At 40.5% G+C, this 22,440-nt stretch overlaps 1 protein-coding gene across 1 annotated transcript in view; it reads right to left on the bottom strand.

Moving 5' to 3' along the window:
- Nucleotides 1-4,336: 4,336 nt before the first annotated feature.
- The window catches only part of ZRANB3 (zinc finger RANBP2-type containing 3), a 286,433-nt gene continuing 268,329 nt past the window's right edge, over nucleotides 4,337-22,440 (bottom strand). Inside the window, exon 21 of the mRNA XM_067742089.1 lies at nucleotides 4,337-4,637. Within this exon, the coding sequence (XP_067598190.1) occupies nucleotides 4,551-4,637 (87 nt within the window). The 3' untranslated portion in view covers nucleotides 4,337-4,550. The remainder of the gene's footprint in view (nucleotides 4,638-22,440) is intronic.

Below are 22,440 nucleotides of genomic sequence, written 5' to 3'. Positions count from 1 at the left end.
GGCATAACGTCATGGCGGGAGGGTGGCATGGGGAGAGGGCCCAGTCGTCTCCTGTTTGGCCGGGGCTGACCCTGGGCCTCAGGAGCTGGCTGGACATCCTGTCTGCCCCATCCTGTCCCGGCTAAGTGGCGGAGGCTCCTCTCTGCCCAGGGTTTTACGTGTTCAGCAGCGGATTCAGGAGCCTAGGAATAATCTTAATTGATATTCTTCATTCCTATTGTTTCAGGATATTCAAAAGAGTGGTCGGGGGGGGGGGGAATGACCACAAGCAGTGAACCCCTCTTCTTAAGCACACAAGTGACAGGCTCATCCCCTATGTGGGGGGTGCCTGTCAAACCGGGGAGGCGAAAGTGCCTTGCATAAGTTTGAAAGGCTCCTTCCTGGCCGGCCATCTGGAGGCTTCCCTGAAATGGGTGTGACGGGGCCAGTGAAGTCCCAACAGGATGGGCTCGGCTGAGCCAAAGAACGTCTATAAAAGCAAATCTGGGGGCTGCCCTGGGGGCGCAGTGGTTAAGAATCCGCCTGCCAATGCAGGGGACCGGCGTTCGAGCCCTGGTCCGGGAAGATCCCACATGCCGCGGGGCAACTAAGCCCGTGCGCCACAGCTACTGAGCCTGCGCTCTAGAGCCTGAGAGCCACAACTACTGAGCCCACGAGCCACAACTACTGAAGCCCGTGCGCCTAGAGCCCATGCTCTGCAACAAGAGAAGCCACTGCAATGAGAACCCCTCGCACTGCAACGAAGATTAGCCCCCGCTCGCCGCAACTAGAGAAGAGCCTGCACGCAGCAATGAAGACCCAACACAGCCAATAACAAAAAAGTTTGTCCAAAGAGCCTGGGCGTTTCAGGTCTTGCCAATCTGGCTGGAGAGCCAGACATGTTTCCTTCCTGTGTTTATGGGATTCCCCAACAGCGTCCTGGTTGAAAACCACTTCTGGAAGCTGGGGCACAACCACCTGTGGGGAAAGGTGACCCACCTCTAGGCTGGGAGGAGTCGAGACAGACCTCCCTGGGCTGTAATGGGAACAGTTGACCCAGCAAGTCCTGTAGGAGAGTCAGGAGACAGGGGACCCTCACCACTGAGAAGTCATCTGAAACCTTTGCAAATGGCCTCATTATACATGATCTTAGGGCAGATCATCTCCCACAGTTAAATAAACTACTCCAGAGTTTCTCAAACATGAACAATGTACGGTGCCTCTTAAAGGACGAGCTTCTTGCAGACCCTGGCATTGCCTTTGGCTCACTTAGCAGCACTGTGATAGTAATCTCAACTGGGGATGTAGGCACCCCAATCTTCAGAGGAGCCAGAATAGCTGGTAGTCATCGCTTAGATTATCACTAAAATGAAAAAACACTTTTAAAAGGATCAGAGAACTCAGACCCCAGAGACTACATTCTCAGACCCTGTGGTGGGAGAAAGGCCTGTGCAACCTGTGGGACATGGCAGAGAGCTGCTTCCAGGTGGAAACACAGCACATTAGCTTAATACTCACAGTCCTGTGAAAAATGAGCAACACCCAGCTGAAACTACACATCCTCTCCAAGGGTTTACTGCACACAAGATGTTCCTGGCCTGAAGAAGTATACTTAGGCCCATGGGCGCAGGTGTTCTCCTAGCCCTCCTCCCACCTCTGTGGAGAGGACAGTTCTAGGTCTGTCTATGACCATCGTACGTACTCTCAGGGTTAGTGATGGGAGGAGCTGTGCAGGGTGGAAGCAGCTAGTCTGAGAGCTGAAGGGCCTGGCCAGATGCACGGGAAGGTCAAAGGTTCAGTCGACATGCATGTCTCGGGTGCAGCTTGAGGTAGCCATGACGTGTGGTCACTAGGCTGATGCACGGATTTGAATCATTCCTGGAAATAAGAAGGCTAGTGGGTGACTCTAGCTGACCACCCAGCATCTGCCTCTCCATGTTCACGTAGGTTCCATGAGAAAAACTGGCTCTGTAAAGAAAGCAAGCTAGAGGGGGAAGAGATTTAGTAAAAGGGTGACTGGATGTTTGTGTCCCCCTGGAATTCATATGTTGAAATCCTAATCCCCAGTGTGATGGTATTAGGAGTTGGGGTCCTTTGGAAGGTGATTAGGTCATGAGGGTGGAACCCTAACAAATGGGATTAGTATTCTTATAAAAGAGACCCCAGAGAGCTCTCCCCCTCTTCCTGCCGTATAAGGACACAGTGAAAAGTCAGCAGCTGGTGTCCCAAACGAGGGCCTTCACTAGAACTTGGCCATGGTGGCACCATGATCTCAGATTTCCAGCCTCCAGAACCGTGAGAGATAGATTTCTCTTGTTGATAAGCCACCCAGTTTAGGTATTTTGTTATAGCAGCTTGAGCTAAGACAGGCTGGCTTTAAATTAAAGAGTGGTTTTCAAATTTTTGGTTGGTTAGTGATGTAATTAAACACAATGAATATAATACAGCATTAGTGGCAGAACTTTATAAATGACTTCAGGCTTATATTTACAACATCATTAAAGGTCACATATTTTTCAATTTCATGCGGAAAAGTATTGGTTAGAGGGATGCAGTTGGGTTCTTTTGGTTGTAAGCAATAAAGACCAGAAGTAAGGATTCATGGGGAGCAGTGAGGGTCATGAAATGAAACTGAGCCATCATAGGCCTGACCACATGGAGTCTAGAGTCTGGGGTTTCGGATTTGGGTCAGCTCTAGAGAATCTTTGCAGCAGGAATTCCTGGCTTCTCACCCTAGTGTATGACCGTGAATGTGACTTGGCTCCGAGTAACTGTCTTTCTGTCCCTGTACGAGCTGGCTTCCTCCTCTTGTCCAGCTTGATTCCTCTGGACTTTCCGCTTGCTCAGGGTCCATGGCAAGTTCTCCAGCTTCTACATCACCACTTTTCAATACCACCTTCTGTTGATAACTAGCTCGGTCTTTCACTTTTCTAGTTCCATAGAGAAGCATCCAATCAGCCCACTTCACCTTTTCATCCAGTCTGTTAGGCATAATTTGTGGGCCAGCCTTGGGTTGTCCCTTCAGCTGTGGTGAGAAATGTTCATGGATATCACATGCTTACTGCCCCCTTAGGAGGGTCATGAACCAGAAAGAATCCTTTAGAAGATGGTGTGGCTGTAACTCCAGCATGGTTGGGTTTATGATTTTAGTTATTCCTGAAGGTTTCTATTTAACTTTTTTTTTTTTTGAAACTTAGAAAGTTGCAAGGATAGTACAAAGAAATTCTGTAAATCCTTTACGCAGATTCACCCATTGTAAATATTTTGCCATTTTGGTTTTCTAGGCCAAGTTATCTGTGTTAGATAGAAATTATGAATCCCCCATCCCCCTTCTGCCCACCTTAACGTTTCCTTCCCACCACGTTCTGATGGAGAGAAATGACCAAAGCTGTGTGTGGTCGATTCTCAGGAAAGAACTTGTCAGAACAGTCACTGAGCTGATTTAGGAAATACATTTTCAAATTTGAATCCTCCTTATTAGATGCTGTAGTGATCTAGTGATATTTTTATTATGTATGACAAAATCAGTGCAATTAAAGTTTAAGGAAAGATAAAGAAAATGGCATCCTAGATACTCTGAAAAACCATACCCATAGCAACTGAAATTCTGGATAAATATTAAATGTCTTTTAAAATGCATACTATGCAGATTTTAGTATATGTGTTGCCGAAGCGAGCACATATGCAGATTTTAATTTTTAAAAAAGATACAATTTACAATAGCAAAAAACATTATTTACCTAGTGATAAATATGGCAAAAGATATGCAAGCTTTTTAAAGGAGAAAATAAATTAGGAGGTCTTGCTATATGAGATAGTAAGACGCCATAATGTTAAAGTAATTAAAAGAGTATGCTGTTGACTCAAAGTAGTTCAACAGAACAGACAGAAACCCAGAAGTAGACCCAGACATATAAGGACACTTAAGTTCTGATAGAGACAGTAAGGCAGATCAGTGGGGAAATGATGGGATATTCAGTAAACAGTGCTTGGACAAGAGGTCATCCTTGTATCTCAAGAGGGAAAAATAAATGAAATTGGACCCATATATTACTCCATACTCAAAAATCAATTCCTGGCAGATTAAAGACTGTTATGTAAAAGGAAAACATATAAAATGTTTAGAATACTATGTGGGAAAGTAGCTTTAAATTTTTAGAGTAGGGGGGTCTTCTTAAATAAAACACAAAGAATATGACCCATAAAGGAAAAGACTGATAAATTTGGCTGCATTAATATTAATAAGGGAACTTCTGTTCAACAAACACCATAAAGAATGAGAGACAAACTACAGACTGGAAAAAGAGATTTGTCACAGTGAGATACCATTTCACACACACCAGATGGGCACAAATTTTAAAGTTAGATGATACTCAGGTGTTGACAAGGATTTCCAGCAACAGACACTCTTACCTATTGCTGGCAAGAGTGTAAGTTGGTACAACTTCGGAAGATAGTTTTGCATTCCCTAATAAAATCTGAACAAGTACATACCCTACAGCCCAGTAATCTGTTCCTGGGTGTGTGCTGTAGGGAGTGGTTCTCAAAGTGTGGTCCCCAGAACAGCAACATCAGTATCTCCTGGGAACTTGTAGAGATGCACATTCTCCAGCCACCCAGACCTGCTGAGCCAGAAACTGCGGCTGGGGACAGTGGTTCTGTTTGTGGGGAAGGGAAGGAGATAACGGGAAGAGCGTACAGGCGTTAAAGGTACTGGGGATAGCCTACTTTTAAGCTAGGTGGTGAGTTCACTGCTGTTCACTATTTTAAAAAATAGTATACTCAGTGGGAACTGAAAGTTTCAGTCACGTGAGATGTAGGACTGCGTGACTGAGAGGTAAATGAAATGACGAGCAAGCCTGCCCAACCTGCCGGCCAGTTCTGGGGGTCTGGCTGTCAGATCCAAACTTGTCTGGTCCATGAGGCAGTTTGATGCCAGTTTTTGGTGGCTTAGGTATCTACCCTGGCTTAAATGTGGATGGGGACAATTCTGGATCTTATGACGGTGGAACTTCAAAGGGATTAGTAGGGAGGATTAGGAAATGCGGACACCTGCCTTTAGCCTCTCCACTCCAGGAGTCAGGGCTGTCTGCCATTTTGCCACCTGACCTCACCCTCCCCTCTGTGTCTCCTCTTCTGTCACACAGGATGAGACCTACGGCTAAAGGCCATATGGCAATGTCTTATATGTACCTTTTTATACGTATCATACAATAAAAAAAAGGTTTTGGTTCTGAACAGTAATTTTTTAAATCTCTTAGTTCATTTACATGGACATGTCTCATTTTTTAAAATTAGTTTTTATTGGAGTATAGTTGCTTTACAATGTTGTGTTTCTTGCTATACAGCAAAGTGAATCAGTCATATGTATACATATATCCACTCTTTTTTAGATTTACTTCCCATTTAGATCACCACAGAGCACTGAGTAGGTTTCCCTATGCTATACAGTAGGTTCTCATTAGTTATCTGTTTTATACATAGCAGTGTATATATGTCAATCCCAATCTCCCAATTCATCCCAACCCCCCTTGGTAATCATACATTTATTCTCTACAGCTGTGACTCTATTTCTGCTTTGCAAATAAGTTCAGCTCTACCATTTTTCTAGATTCCACATATAAGCGATATTATATATTTTTCTCTCTTTCTGACTTACTTCACTCTGAATGACATTCTCTAGGTCCATCCACGTCTCTGCAAATGGCACTATTTCGTTCCTCTTTGTGGCTGAGTAATATTCAGTAAATGCTGGAGAGGGTATGGAGAAAAGGGAACCCTCCTGCACTGTTGGTGGGAATGTAAATTGGTACAGCCACTATGGAGAACAGTCTGGAGGTTCCTTAAAAAACTAAAAGCAGGACTTCCCTGCTGGCGCAGTGGTTAAGAATCCACCTGCCAATGCAGGGGACATGGGTTCGATCCCTGGGCCAGGAAGATCCCACATGCTATGGAGCAGCTAAGCCTGTGGCCCACAACTACTGAGCCTGCGCTCTAGAGCCTGTGAGCCACAACTACGGAAGTCTGCCCACCTAGAGCCCATGCTCCGCAACAAGAGAAGCCACTGCTATGAGAAGCCCGCGCACCTCAATGAAGAGTAGCCCCTGCTCACTGCAACTAGAGAAAGCCCGCACGCAAGGAAGACCCAACACAGCCTTTGGGTCTTTTTATAAATTAAATTTATATTAAAAAAAACCCTAAAAGCAGAATTACCATATGACCCAGCAATCCCACTCCTAGGCATATATCCAGAGAAAACCATGATTTGAAAGGATGCATGCACCCCGATGTTCATTGCAGCACTATTTACAATAGCCAGGACATGGAAGCAACCTAAATGTCCAGCGACAGGAATAGTTAAACAGGATGCAGCACACATGGACATGTCTCATTTACATGAGACATTTAGAAAGGTCATCTATCTTTACCCCAAAAAACTCTTGTAACAAATATTTCCCTGAAATAATGAGAGATGGTCAGTAGGTCATTCAGCCACATGACAGAGCAATAAGACTCACCTATAGGCCTATAGGAATGTCTTCCAGGCAGAACCTGAAAATGTAGTACTGCCACCTCATTGGTGAATTCAGAGTCTCTCTCAGTAATTATCTTGGAATAGATCATTGAGCAGACAGAAAACTTGCTGTTTGTAACCACATACGTATTTGAGTTTGTCCTCTCCTTGATCACATGCCCCTTCCTCCAGCCCCCAAATGTAATCACTCTGTGAGTTTTCTGTTAGCCATGCCTTGCTTTTCTTTATACTTTCACCACACAGGAATGTGGTGTTAAACACATTCTTAGTGTTCCCCGACACATTATCAAGTTTGTGTGTTTTTGACCTTCATATAAATGAAATCAAAGTGTGTGTAGTCTTCCTGACTTGCTTGGATTGTAGTTTCTATTTGTGATAACCACTCATATGTTGACGTACATAACCTAAGTTTATTAATTTTCACAGCTGTATAGTGTTTTTTTTTTGTTTTTTGTGTTTTTTTTTTGCTGTACGTGGGCCTCTCACTGCTGTGGCCTCTCCCGTCGTGGAGCACAGGCTCCGGACGCACAGGCTCCGCGGCCATGGCTCACGGGCCCAGCCGCTCCGCGGCACACGGGATCCTCCCGGACCAGGGCACGAACTCACGTCCCCTGCATCGGCAGGCGGACTCTCAACCACTGCGCCACCAGGGAAGCCCTGTATAGTGTTTTGTTGTGGAACATATCCAGTTTATCCAATCTTCTTTAAGAACATTCGGGTGGTCCAGACATTTCGCTATTATAAACAGTGCTCTGTGAGCATTCTGGGGCCACTCCTCATCCACACGCAGTTTCTCTAGTGTATGTACCTGGTGAGGGATCTGCACCATCAACTTTATTGGATGATTCACAGTGTTTTCCAAAGTGGTTGAACTAATTTATACTCCCACTAGTTCTGGATGAGATTTTTTTTTTACTCCATATTCTTGCTAGCTCTTGATATTGACAAAGATAATTTTTTTTAAATTAATTTATTTTTTGGCTGCTTTGGGTCTTTGTTGTTACACGTGGGCTTTCTCTAGTTGTGGCGAGCAGGGGCTGCTCTTCGTTGCAGTGCGCAGGCTTCTCATTGTGGTGGCTTCTCTTGTTGAGGAGCATGGGCTCTAGGTGCAAGGGCTTCAGTAGTTATGGCACTCAGGCTCAGTAGTTGTGGCTCGCGGGCTCTAGGGCGCAGGCTCAGTAGCTGTGGCGCATGGGTTTAGTTGCTCCAGCGGCATGTGGGATCTTCCCAGACAAGGGCTCGAACCCGTGTCCCCTGCACTGGCAGGCGGGTTCTTAACCACTGCACCGCCAGGGAAGTCCCGACAAAGATAAATTTTTTTTACCAATTCGATGCATGTGAAATGTTATTATGGTTTTAAACTGCATTTGCTGAGGTTTACCATATTGGGTTAGTTACCTTAAAAAGAAAAAAAAAATGCAGAAGTTCGCTTTGTCTTGCCCATTCGGCAGTATTATAAACAACTTTCCTGGAAGCAACTGGGATTCCACATGGATATTCACAGCATGATCCCCCCAAACAGAGCAAAACATCTTCAGGGTTGTAACATGAAGCTGAGCTGCTACCAGCACTGTTATTCAGAAGTGACAGGCTCCTTGCTAGATTGAGTGTGAAAGTGAAAGCCTTGCTGCTTCTAGAATGGAAGACAAGTACCAATGACTTGTGTGGACTCCAGTCCCTTCTAGAACCTTATGCCTGGAAGATACAACTCACTCACTTGCTGCATGGCAGCCTCTAGGATGGCTACAGGGTTTCCCTGTGGAGGCTTCTGCTTCAACAGTGGCTTCCCAGGTGTCTACACATTTCATGCTTGCCTTACAAGGGAAGGATCCATCCTAATCCAGTGGGCATTTTGAAAAAAGAAGGAACTGAAAGCCCTTCAGTAAAGAACAGAAAGTAAAGCCAAACCAAACTTAACCTCACAAATCTTTTTTTATAAGGTGAGAGTCTAGAGCTGGGTTGTTCAATATAGTGGCCATTGCCACCTGTGGCTGCTGAGCACTTGAAACATGGCTACTCCAACTGAGGAGCTGAGTTTTAAATTGTGTTAAATTTAATTAATTTAAATTGAGAAACTGAAGCAATATAAAATATTTTTCTGTTAAACACATTTTTGGTTTGGTAGTACAACATTTCAAACTGTTGAAAATTTACCATCTGAATTGATGTTCTCTAAGTATGAAATAATACACACTTTTGAAGATGGTATAAAATTTTTTATGTTGATTACATACTGACTAATCATATTTTTGATACACTAGGTTAAATATATTGTTAAAGTACTTACCTGTTTCTTTTTGCTTTATTAAGTGGTTACTGGGAAATTTTAAGTTACATATGTGGAGTGACATCAGGGAAGATGGTAGAGTAGGAAGTGCCAGGAGTCCATCTCCCTACCTAGACAACTATACCGGCAGAATCTGCCTGATGTGACTCTTCTAGACCTCTGCAGTCTATTCAAAAGTTGCAAATTCCAGGGGAAGCCCTGACAGTAAATTGTGGTTAATTTTGGTTAATTTCACCTCTTAGCACATCAGTGGCTCCCCGTCAACCACTACCATCCCCCCACCAGAGGCAGCCATGCACATGTACTTGTAGTAGCCTGCGCACAGCTTATGGGAGCCAGGGTGAACAGCAAGAACCTTGTCCTCCAAATATCAGGGATCTGCGTTCTGATTGCTGCTTCTGATTGCAGAGATACAGACACTGTGGTGGGCAGCCATTGTTCCAGTCCCACCATCTGAAGAGACTTACAGGGGATTTAAAGACCCAGAGCTTATCCATTCCCTCATTCATTATTCCCTTTCTCCCCTTTTGGGCACTAGACATTTAAGGACTAGGACATTCAAAACCAATTGAATATCCATAGAAAGTCACTGTGTATACCCAGGGAAAGGTGCAGGCTCAGAAAAGACAGGAGAAGACCCTGACTTTATACCTCAGGCTAATCCTTGGCACAAAGGCACCAAACAACAACAACAAAAACAACAACATCAGTAAACCCTGGAGCAGGCAGACAATCTGATTTCCAGAGTTACCAGTATAATTCAAATGTCTGATTTTCAACAAAATATCACAAGGAAAGTATGGCCAATTCAAAGGAAAAATTAAATCAACAGAAACCATCCCTGAGAAAGACCAGATAGTGGACTTATTAGAAAAATACTTTAGAACAACTGTCTTAAAGATGCTCAAAGAGCTATCGGAAGATAAAAATAAAGTCAAGAAAACAATGTAGGAATAATTTGTAAATATTAGTAAAGAGAAGACATAAAAAGGAACTAAAAAAAATTCTGGAACCAAAAAGTACAATAATTGAAATGAAAAATTCACTAGAGGGAGTCAGAAGCAGATTTGAGAAAGAAAAAGAAAGAAATTATAGAAAAGATGATTGAAATTATCGAGTTGAATAACAGAAAGAAAAAAAACTGAAGAAAAGTGAATAGAGCCTGCAGAACCTGTGAGATACTGTAAAGAAGACGGACATATGCCTCGTGGGAGTCTCATAGGAGAACAGAGAGACGAAGGGGCAGGGAGATTATCTGAAGAAGTAACGGCCAAAACCTTCTCACGTGTGATGAAATACACAAATATTAATATCCGAGAAGCTCAATGAACACCAAGTAGAATGTGCACAAAAAGGTGCACATTGAGACACATTCTAATGAAACTGTCAAAGACAAAGACAAAGAGAGAGTCTTGAAAGCATTAAGAGAGAAGTGACTCATCACATATAAGAGAGAGATCTTAAATAAGATCATGTGGAGATTTCTCATCCGAAACCTGAGAGGCCAGTATACAGTGGGTTGATACATTTAAAAGGCTGCAAGAAGAAGAAGAAGGAAAAAAAAAAAACCTTGTCAACCAAGAATACTTCATCTGCCAAAACTGTCCTTCAAAAATGAGAGAGAAATTAAGACACCCTCAGATAAACAAAAGCTGAAGGAATTCATTACCAGTAGACCTGCCCTGCAGGAAATGCTACAGGGAGTCCTTCAGGTTGAAATGAAAGGACACTAGGCACTAACTCAAATCCATATGAAGAAATAAATATTTATAGTAAAGATAAATACATGGGAAATTATAAAAGCTAGTAAATTGTAAGTGGAATACCACTTTTTTTTCCCTACATGATTTAAAAGACTAATGCATAGAAAAATTATTAGCCTATGTTTTTGAACACACAGTGCATAAAGATGTAATTTTGTGACATCAGTAACTGAAAGGGGTTGGGGAATGGAGCTGTATGGAAACAGTTTTGTATGTTATTGAAGTTAAGATGGTGTTAGAACCTTAGGATGTTAAATGTAATCCCTATGGTAACCACAAAGAAATTAAAATGTCTCACTACAAAAAAATCCACTAAGCACAAAAGAAGACAATAATGCAAGTACTGAGGGACAAAAAGCTATAAGGTATATAGAAAACAAATAACAAATGATACTTTATTTTTACTTTTATTATTTATTGAATAGATTTGACAGTACGACATCGTGTAAGTTTAAGTTATATAGCATGTTACTTTGAAACATTTACATATTGTAGTATGATGGCTGATGAGGCTATTATTTCTCACATCACGTAATTATAGTACAAAATTATTGTCTATATTCATTTCATTATACTGTGCATTAGATCACTATGGCTTCTTTACTACTTGTTGACAAGTCTGTACCCTTAAACACCATCACTCTTATCCCTATTCCCATCCCCTGGTAACGACCATTTCACTGTTTTATTACACGTTTAATTTTTTTTAGATTTCACATATAAATGATATCATTCAGTACTTTCTGACTTATCTTGCTTAGCATAATGTACTTAAGGTTTATCCATGTTGTCACAAATGGGAGGATATCCTCCTTTCTCATGGCTGAATGATATTCTATCGTATATACATACCACTTTTTTTGGTCCATTTATCCGTTGATGGGCATTTGGGTACCATATCTTGGTTATTGTGAATAATGCTGCAATAAACATGGGAGTTCAAGTATCTCCTGGAAATCTTGTTTTCATTTTCTTTGGGTATATACCCAAAAGTGTAATTGCTGGATCATATTTCTATTTTTAATTTTTTCCCTTTTTTTACAAATTGAGGTATAGTCGATTTACAATATTTTATAAGTTTCTGGTATACAACACAGTGATTCACAATTTTTAAAGGTTATATACCATTTATAGTTATTATACATTCCCTGTGCTGTGCAATATATCCTTGTAGCTAATTTATTTTATGCATAGTAGTTTGTACCTCTTAATCCCCTAACCCTCCTCGCTTCCCTCTCCCCATTGGTAACCACAAGGTTGTTCTCTAGATCTGTGAGTCTGTTTCTTCTTTGTTATATTCACTAGTTTATTTTTTTACATTCCACATGTAAGTGATATCATACAGTATTTGTCTTTCTCTGACTTATTTCACTAAGCAAGATACCCTCCAAGTCCATCCATGTTGTTGCAAGTGGCAAAATTTCATTCTTTTTTATGGCTGAGTAGTATTCCATTGTGTGTGTGTGTGTATGTGTGTGTGTGTGTATGTGTATGTATTCATTCCACATCTTTATCCATTCATGTGTTGGTGGACACTTAGGTTGCTTCCATATCATGGCTATTGAAAATAATGCTGCTAGAAACTTTGGGTTGCATATATCTTTTGAATTGATTGTTTCAGTTTCTTCAGATATAAACCAGGAGTGGAATTGCTGGATCATATGGTAGTACCATTTTTAGTTTTCTGAGGAATCTTCATACTGTTTTTACAGTGGCTGCACCAATTTACATTTCCACCAGCAGTATTTGAGGGTTCCCTTTTCTCCACATCCTCACCAGCATTTGTTTTCTCTTCTCTTTTTGATAATAGTCATCCTAACAGGTGTGATGTGATATCCCATGTGGTTTTGATTTGGATTTCTCTGACAATTAATGCTGTTGAGCACCTTTTCATGTGCCTGTTGGCCACCTGTATGTCTTCTTTGGAGAAATGTCTGTTCAGGTCTTCTGTCCACTTTTAGTTTGTTTCTTTTTTCTGGTTGGTTTTTTTTTTTTTGATACTGAATTGTATGAGTTGTATATATATTTTGGATATTAACCCCTTATCAGTCACATCATTTGCAAATATTTCTCCCATTCAGTAGGTTGTTTTTTCCTTTTTGCTGTGCAAAAGCTTTTAAGTTTAATTACGTTTTAGTTATTTATTTTTGTTTTTGTTTCCTTTGCCTTAGGAGGTAGATCTAAAAAAATATTGCTACAATTTATGTCAAAGAGTGTTCTTCCCATGTTTTCTTTTAGGAGTTTTATGGTCTCCAGTCTTACATTTAGGTCTTTAATCCATTTTGAGTTTATTTTTGTATATGGTATTAGAAAATGTTCTAATTTCATTCTTTTACACATAGTGGCCCAGTTTCCCCAGCACCATGTATTGAAGAAACTGTCTTTTCTCCATTGTATATTCTTGCCTCCTTTGTTGTAGATTAATTGAATTTAAGTGTGTGGGTTTTTTTCTATGCTCTCTATTCTGTTCAACTGATCTATCTGTCTGTTTTTGTGCCAGTACAATATTTGATTACTGTAGTTTTGTAGTATAGTCTGAAGTCAGGGATCATACCTCCAGCTCTATTCTTTTAACATTTGAAGAACCTCCATATTGTTTTCCATAATGGTTGGACCAAGTTCCATTCTCACCAACAATGTATATATGTTCCCTTTTCACCACATCCTCACCAGCACTTGCTGTCTCTTCTTGATGATAGCCATTCTAACAGGTGTGAGGTGATATCTCATTGTGGTATTGATTTTCATTTCTCTGACGATTAGTAAGGTTGAACATTTTTTCATGTGTCTGTTGGTCATTTTGATATCCTCTTTGGAAAAATGTCTAGTTAGTTCTTCGCCCATTTAAAAAATTGGATTTTGTTGTTGTTACTGAGTTCTTTATATATTTTGGATATTAACCACTTATTGGATATATGGTTTGCAAAATTTTCCTCCCATTCTGTAGGTTTTTTCATTTTGTTAACTGTTTCTTTTGCTATGCAGAAGCTTTTGCATTTGATGTAGTTACATTGTTGTTATTTTTTTTTTGGTATGCGGGCCTCTCACTGTTGTGGCCTCTCCCGTTGCGGAGCACAGGCTCCAGACGCGCAGGCTCAGTGGCCACGGCTCATGGGCCCAGCCACTCTGTGGCATGTGGGATCTTCCCGGACCAGGGCACGAACCCGTGTCTCCTGCATTGGCAGGCGGACTCTCAAACACTGCGCCACCAGGGAAGCCCGATGTAGTTACATTATTGATGAGCTTCTTCCCTATGTTTTATTCTAGGAGTTTTATGTTATCAGGTCTTATGTTTAAGTCTTTGATCCGTTTTGAGTTAATTTTTGTGAACAGTATGAGACAGGGGTCCAATTTCGTTGTTCTGCATGTATTTCTCCACTTTTCCCAGCAAGATTTTTTTTGTTTTGTTTTGTGTTTTTTTGCGGTACGCAGGCCTCTCACTGTCATGGCCTCTCCCGCTGTGGAGCACAGGCTCCGGATGCGCAGGCTCAGCGGCCATCGCTCACAGGCCCATCCCCTCCGCGGCATGTGGGATCTTCCCGGACCGGGGCACGAACCTGTGTCCCCTGCATTGGCAGGCGGATTCTCAACCACTGCGCCACCAGGGAAGCCCCCAGCAAGATTATTTGAAGAGACTATCCTTTATCCATTGGGTATTCTTGGCTCCCATGTTGAATAATGGTTGACAGTATATAGCAGGATTTGATTTGGGGGCTTTATTTTGTTTCACTGGTTAGTGTGTCTCTTTTTGTGCCAGTACCATACTGTTTTCCTTACTATGGCTTTGTAGTATAATTTGAAATCTGGAACTGTAATACCTCTGACTCTGTTCTTTTTTGTCTCAGGATTGCTTTGGCTATTTGGGGTCTTTTGTGGTTCCATACAAATTTTAGGATTGTTTCTTCTATTTCGGTGAAGAATGGCTTTGGTATTTTGGTGGGAGTTACACTGAATGTGTAGATGGCTTTGAGTACTGTGGCCATTTTAACAATATTAATTTTTCCAGTCCATGGACAAGGGATGTCTTTCCATTTATTTGTGTCATCTTTAAATTCTTTCAGCAAAGCCTTGTAGTTTTCATTGAACAGATCTTTCACTTCCTTGGTTAAATTTATTCTAAAGTGTTTTATTATTTTTGATGCTATTGTGAATGGGATAGTTTTATTTCTTTTTCAGATGCTTCATCATTAGTGTAAAGGAATACAGTTGCTTTCTGTATGTTGATTCAACCACTTTACTAAAATCATTGATTAATTCCAACAGTTTTATGACTGACTCTTTGGGATTTTTCTATATATAAGGTCATATAATCATCAAATAGTGAAAATTTTACTTCTTTCTTTCTGATTCAGATACCTTTTATTTTGTTGTTTGCCTATTTGCTCTAGCTAGGATTTCCAGTACTATTTTGAATAGGAGTGGTGAGAGTGGCATCCTTGTCTTGTTCTTGATTTTAGAGGAAACACTTCAGTTTTTCTCCACTGAGTTGAAGAAAATGTTGGCTGTGGGTTTGTGATATATGGCCCTTATTATGTTGAAGTATGTTCCTTTTATACCTAATCTGTTAAGGGTTTTTATCACGAAAGGCGTTGTATTTTGTCAAATACTTTTTCTGTTTCTAGTGAGTTGATTCCTTCATTTTCATCTTTCATTTTATTAATGTGATGTACTTATTGATTTGCATATGTTGAATCATCCTTGCATCCCGGGGATAAATACCACTTGGTCATGGTGCATAATCCTTTTAAAGTGTTCTTGAATTTGGTTTGCTAATTTTTTTGAGAATTTATACATCAATATACATCAGGGATATTCGTCTATAGTTTTCTTTTCTTGTGGTATCCTTATCCGGTTTTGGTATCATAATGTTGGCTTTGTAGGATGAGTTTGGAAGTGTTCCCTTCTCAGTAATTTAGAAGAATTTGAGGAGGATTGGTGTTAATTCTTCTCTAAATGTTTGTTAAGATTCTCTAGTGAAGCTGTTTGGTTCTGGAATTTTCTGTGTGGGGAATTTTTGATTACTGATTCAATCTCTTTACTCATTATTGGTCTGTTCAGATTTTCTCTTTCTTCCTGATTCAGTCTTGGTAGGTTATATGGTCTAGAAATATATACATTTCTTCTAGGTTATGTAATTTGTTAGCATATAATTGTTCATAGTAGTCTCTTATGATTCTATGTGTTTCTGCAGTATCAGTTGTAATGTCTCCTGTTTTGTGTCTAATTTTTAGTCTTCTCTATTTCATCATCAATTAGTCCAGCTAAAGTTTGGTCAGTTTTATTTATCTTTTCAAAGAACTGACCTTACTTTTGTTGTTCCTTTCTATTGTTTTTTTTTCTGGTGTCTATCTCATTTGTACCTTTTCTTTTTTTATTTTCCTCCTTCTGCTAATTTTGGGCTTAACTTGTTCTTTTTCTAGTCCCTTGAGGTGTAAGGTTAGGTTGTTTATCTGAGATATTGCTTATCATTTACTGTATGAATTTTTGCTGCAGGCTTGCCTCTGAGAACTGCTTTTGCTACATCCTACAATATTTTGTATGTTGTATTTTCATTTGTATTAAAATAATTTTTCATTTCCAGTTTCATTTCTTTTTTGACCCAAGGGTTGTTTAGAAGTGTGTTTTTAGTTTCCACATATTTGTAGATATTCTCACTTTTCTCATTTCTAGTTTTATATTATTGTGGTCAGAAAAGATAGCTGGATGATTTCAATCTTCTTAAATTTGCGAAGATTTTTTTTTTGTGGCCTATCACATGATTTATTCTAGAGGATGTTCCATGTGCATTTGAGAAGAATGTGTATTCTGGTGCTGTTGGACTGAATGTTCTGTATATCTATTAAGTCCATTTGTTCTAAAGTGTGGTTCAATTCAAGTATTTTCTTGTTGATTTTCTGTCTAGATGATCTATCCATTGGTGATAGAGAGGTATTGAAGTCCCCTACAATTACTGTATTGTTGTCTATTTCTCCCTTAATATCTGTTATTATTTGCGTAATATATTTTGGTGCTTGGGAGTTGGGAGCCTGTATATTTACAGTAATATATCTTCTTTTTAAATTATTATTATTTTATTGAAGTATAGTTAATTTCCAATGTTGTGTTAGTTTCAGATGTATAGCAGAGTGACTCAGTTATACATATATTAATACGTTTTATATATATATATATATATATAATACATATATTCTTTTCCAGATTCTTTTCCATTATAGGTTATTATAAGATATTGAGTATAGTTCCCTGTGCTATACAGTAGGTCCTTGTTGTTTATCCATTTTATATATAGTAGTGTGTATTTGTTAATCCTGATTTCCAAATTTACCTCCCCCCACTCCCCACTATCCCCTTTGGTAACCATAAGTTTGTTTTCTATGTTTGTGAGTCTATTTCTGTTTTACATATAAATTCATTTATACCATTTTTTAAGGTTCCACAAATAATGATATCATATGATGTTTGTCTTTGACTTACTTCACTTAACACAATAATCTCTATATCCATTCATGTTGCTGCAGATGGCATTATTCTTTTTTATGGCTGAGTAATATTCCATTAAATTCACACACGCACACGCACACATACACACACCGCATCTTCTTTCTCCATCTGTTGGTAGACATTTAGGTTGCTTCCATGTCTTGGACATTGGAAACAGTGTTGCTGTGAACACTGGGGTATATGTATGTTTTCAAATTATAGTTTTTGTGTTTTCCAGATATATGCCCAGGAATGGAGTTACTGGATCTTATGGTAGGTCTATTTTTAGTTTTTTAAGGAAACTTCATACTGTTTTTTATAGTGGTTGTACCAATATACATTACCACTAACAGTATAGGAGGGTCCCTTTTCTCCCCACCCTCTCCAGCATTTATTATTTGTAAACTTTTTGATGATGGCCATTCTGACCAATGTAAGGTTGGTAAAAGGCAATATGATGATCTCAAGAATAAAATTAATAAACAGAAGGAGTACTTTACCAAATAAAAATTTTAAAAGACGAACTAAGCAGAAATTCTGGAATTAAAGAACTTGATAAGTGAGAAGAATGCATTAGAAATAGAGGAGATCAGATGGAAGAGAGAATCAGTAAGCTGGAAAATAGAAAACTAGAAATGAATCAGGAGAGAGAAATCACTTTTTTAAATGTGAAAAAAATCCTATTAGAGCAATCAGACTCCATTAAAAAGCCAACAAAAGAATAAGGATATTCCAGAAGGAGAAGAGAAGGGGAAGAGGGTGACAGTTTATTTAAGGAAATAGCTGAGAACTTCCCAAACCTGGAAAAAGGAACTGGATATAGAAGTCTACAAAACTAATAGCTACCTGCCACTAAGGCTGGAAGCACACAAACACACACACACACACACACACACACACACAAAATGCTGGTGGTTAAAAAAAAAGGGGGGGGGCGGTGGAAGAGTGGCAGGAGGTTTGTACTTAGCACTTGCAGCTTTGGGTGTGCCCATGGCTCAGTAGGGGCATCCTCAAGTGGGAGGGTTGTAGAGGATTGTGGGTGGTTGTCTTGCCAGAATCCTGGGGCAGACAGCAGTAGACACTTTTCTTCAGTTCTCTTGTCTACTACCTCCTTTTCCTTTCTCTCCTCCCAGTCACTGAGGTCTCTCCTTAGAGAGCAGCAGATCCCTCTAGCTGCAGATGTGCAACAGGACAGATACCATTCACTGCTTCCATTCTTTACTCAGTCTGCCAAAGAGGTTGTGCCACCAACCCCTGGACCTGCTGCTGCCTTCTGTGCTGCTGCTGGCTACACTGCAACTCCTCTTGCTCCACAGCTTCCTCCGTGGTACAATCCACCCACATTTGGATTCACATATGGATGATCTCTTGGGTTTCCTGGTATGATGTGCGGAGGTACTCTTTTTTGGTTAGTTATGGATGTCTGATTAATTATAAATTAAAGGGGAGAGAATGCTGACATCACTGTCAGTAATAACTTTAAATATAAGTGGATCAAACCCTTCCATCAAAAGATACAGAGGCTTCGGTTGGAGCGCACGGAGAGGACTGGGGTTGGCGGTGTGAACACAGCCTGCAGGGGGTTAGTGCACCACGGCTAGCCAGGAGGGAGTCTGGGAAAAAGTCTGGACCTGCCGAAGAGGCAGGAGACATTTTCTTCCCTCTTTGTTTCCTGGTGCGCGAGGAGAGGGGATTAAGAGCGCTGCTTAAAGGAGCTCCAGAGACGGGCACTAGCCACAGCTAAAAGCGCAGACCCCAGAGAGGGGCATGAGACAGACACTGAGGCTGCTGCTGCCGCCACCAAGAAGCCTGTGTGTGAGCACAGGTCACTCTCCACACCTCCCCTCCCGGGAGCCTGTGCAGCCCGCCACGGTCCTGAGATCCAGGGACAACTTCCCCGGGAGAACGCACCGCGCGCCTCAGGCTGGTGCAACGTCATGCCAGCCTCTGCCGCCAAAGGCTCGCCCCGCACTCCGTGCCCCTTCCTTCGCCCAGCCTGAGTGAGCCAGAGTCCCCGAAGCAGCTGCTCCTTTAACCCCGTCCAGTCTGAGCGAAGAACAGACGCCCTCTGGTGACCTACACGCAGAGGCGGGGCCAAATCCAAAGCTGAGCCCCGGGAGCTGTGAGAACAAAGAAGAGAAAGGGAAATCTCTCCCAGCAGCCTCAGAAGCAGCGCATTAAAGGTCCACAATCAACTTGATGTACCCTGCATCTGTGGAATACATGAATAGACAACGAACCATCCCAAATTGAGGAGCCGTGTAGATGAAAGGCTCTTGGTGCTGCAGCCAGGAGTCAGTGCTGTGCCTCTGATGTGGGAGAGCCAACTTCAGGACACTGGTACACAAGAGACATCCCAGCTCCACATAATATCAAATGGTGAAAATCTCCCAGAGATCTCCATCTCAACACCAGCACCCAGCTTCACTCAACGACCAGCAAGCTACAGTGCTGGACACCCTATGCCAAACAATAGCAAGACAGGAACACAACCCCACCCATTAGCAGAGAGGCTACCTAAAATCATAATAAGTCCACAGACACCCCAAAACACACCAGCAGACGTGGACCTGCCCACCAGGGCAGCCTACACAACCCACTGAACCAACCTTAGCCACCTGGGACAGACACCAAAAACAACGGGAACTACGAACCTGCAGCCTGCAAAAAGGAGACCCCAAACACAGTAAGATAAGCAAAATGAGAAGACAGAGAAACACACAGCAGATGAAGGAGCAAGATAAAAACCCACCAGACCTAACAAATGAAGAGGAAATAGGCAGTCGACCTGAAAAAGAATTCAGAATAGTAATAGTAAAGATGATCCAAAATCTTGGAAATAGAATAGACAAAATGCAAGATACATTTAACAAGGACCTAGAAGAACTAAAGAGGAAACAAGCAACGATGAACAACACAATAAATGAAATAAATGAAATTAAAAATACTCTAGATGGGATGAATAGCAGAATAACTGAGGCAGAAGAACGGATAAGTGACCTGGAAGATAAAATACTGGAAATAACTACGGCAGAGCAGAATAAAGAAAAAAGAATGAAAAGAACTGAGGACAGTCTCAGAGACCTCTGGGACAACATTCGAAGTATAGGGGTTCCAGAAGAAGAAGAGAAAAAGAAAGGGACTGAGAAAATATTTGAAGAAATTATAGTTGAAAACTTCCCTAATATGAGAAAGGAAATAGTTATTCAAATCCAGGAAGCACAGAGAGTCCCATACAGGATAAATCCAAGGAGAAATACGCCAAGACACATATTAATCAAACTGTCTAAAATTAAATACAAAGAAAGCATATTAAAAGCAGCAAGGGAAAAACAACAAATAACACATAAGGGAATCCCCATAAGGTTAACAGCTGATCTTTCAGCAGAAACTCTGAAAGCCAGAAGGGAGTGGCAGGACATATTTAAAGTGATGAAGGAGAAAAACCTGCAACCAAGACTACTCTACCCAGCAAGGATCTCATTCAGATTTGATGGAGAAATTAAAACCTTTACAGACAAGCAAGAGCTGAGAGAGTTCAGCACCACCAAACCAGCTTTACAACAAATGCTAAAGGAACTTCTCTAGGTAAGAAACACAAGAGAAGGAAAAGACCTACAATAACAAACCCAAAACAATTAAAAAAATGGGAATAGGAACATACATATCGATAATTACCATAAATGTAAATGGACTAAATGCTCCCACCAAAAGACACAGATTGGCTGAATGGATACTAAAACAATACCCATATATATGCTGTCTACAAGAGACCCACTTCGGACCTAGAGACACATACAGACTGAAAGTAAGGGATTGGAAAAAGATATTACATGGAAATGGAAACCAAAAGAAAGCTGGAGTAGCAATTCTCATATCAGACAAAATAGACTTTAAAATAAAGACTATTAGAAGAGACAAAGAAGGACACTACATAATGATCAAGGGATCGATCCAAGAAGAAGATATAACAATTGTAAATATTTATGCACCCAGCATAGGGGCACCTGAATACATAACGCAAATGCTAACAGCCATAAAAGGGGAAATCGACGGTAACACATTCATAGTAGGAGACTTTAACACCCCACTTTCACCAATGGACAGATCATCCAAAATGAAAATAAATAAGGAAACACAAGCTTTAAATGATACATTAAACAAGATGGATTTAATTGATATTTATAGGACATTCCATCCAAAAACAACAGAATACACATTTTTCTCAAGTGCTCATGGAACATTCTCCAGGACAGAGCATATCCTGGATCACAAATCAAGCCTTGGTAAATTTAAGAAAATTGAAATTGTATCAAGTATCTTTTCCAACCACAACGCTATGAGACTAGATATCAATTACAGGAAAAGATCTGTAAAAAATACAAACACATGTACGGTAACAATACACTACTTAATAACGAAGTGATCACTGAAGAAATCAAAGAGGAAATAAAAAAATACCTAGAAACAAATGACAATGGAGACACGACGACCCAAAACCTATGGGATGCAGCAAAAGCAGTTCTAAGAGGGAAGTTTATAGCAATACAATCCTACCCTAAGAAACAGGAAACATCTCAAATAAACAACCTAACCTTGCACCTAAAGCAATTAGAGAAAGAACAAAAAAACCCCAAAGTTAGCAGAAGGAAAGAAATCATAAAGATCAGATCACAAATAAATGAAAAAGAAATGAAGGAAACGACAGCAAAGATTAATAAAACTAAAAGCTGGTTCTTTGAGAAGATAAACAAAATTGATAAACCATTAGCCAGACTCATCAAGAAAAAAAGGAAGAAGACTCAAATCAATAGAATTAGAAATGAAAAAGGAGAAGTAACAACTGACACTGCAGAAATACAAAGGATCACGAGAGATTACTACAAGCAACTCTATGCCAATAAAATGGACACCTGGAAGAAATGGACAAATTCTTAGAAATGCACAACCTGCTGAGACTGAACCAGGAAGAAATAGAAAATATGAACAGACCAATCACAAGCACTGAAATTGAAACTGAGATTAAAAATCTTCCAACAAACAAAACCCCAGGACCAGATGGCTTCACAGGCGAATTCTACCAAGCATTTAGAGAAGAGCTAACACCTATCCTTCTCAAACTCTTCCAAAATATAGCAGAGGGAGGAACACTCCCAAGCTCATTCTACGAGGCCACCATCACCTTAATACCAAAACCAGACAAGGATGTCACAAAGAAAGAAAACTACAGGCCAATATCACTGATGAACATAGATGCAAAAATCCTCAACAAAATTCTAGCAAACAGGATCCAACAGCACATTAAAAGGATCATACACCATGATCAAGTGGGGTTTATTCCAGGAATGCAAGGATTCTTCAATATATGCAAATCAATAATGTGATACACCATATTA

This window comes from Pseudorca crassidens, chromosome 6 (genome assembly GCF_039906515.1).
Source record: "Pseudorca crassidens isolate mPseCra1 chromosome 6, mPseCra1.hap1, whole genome shotgun sequence".
Lineage (NCBI taxonomy): Eukaryota > Metazoa > Chordata > Mammalia > Artiodactyla > Delphinidae > Pseudorca > Pseudorca crassidens.
Note: the sequence above shows the minus strand (reverse complement) of the source record. Positions and strands in the feature narration are given on the sequence as shown.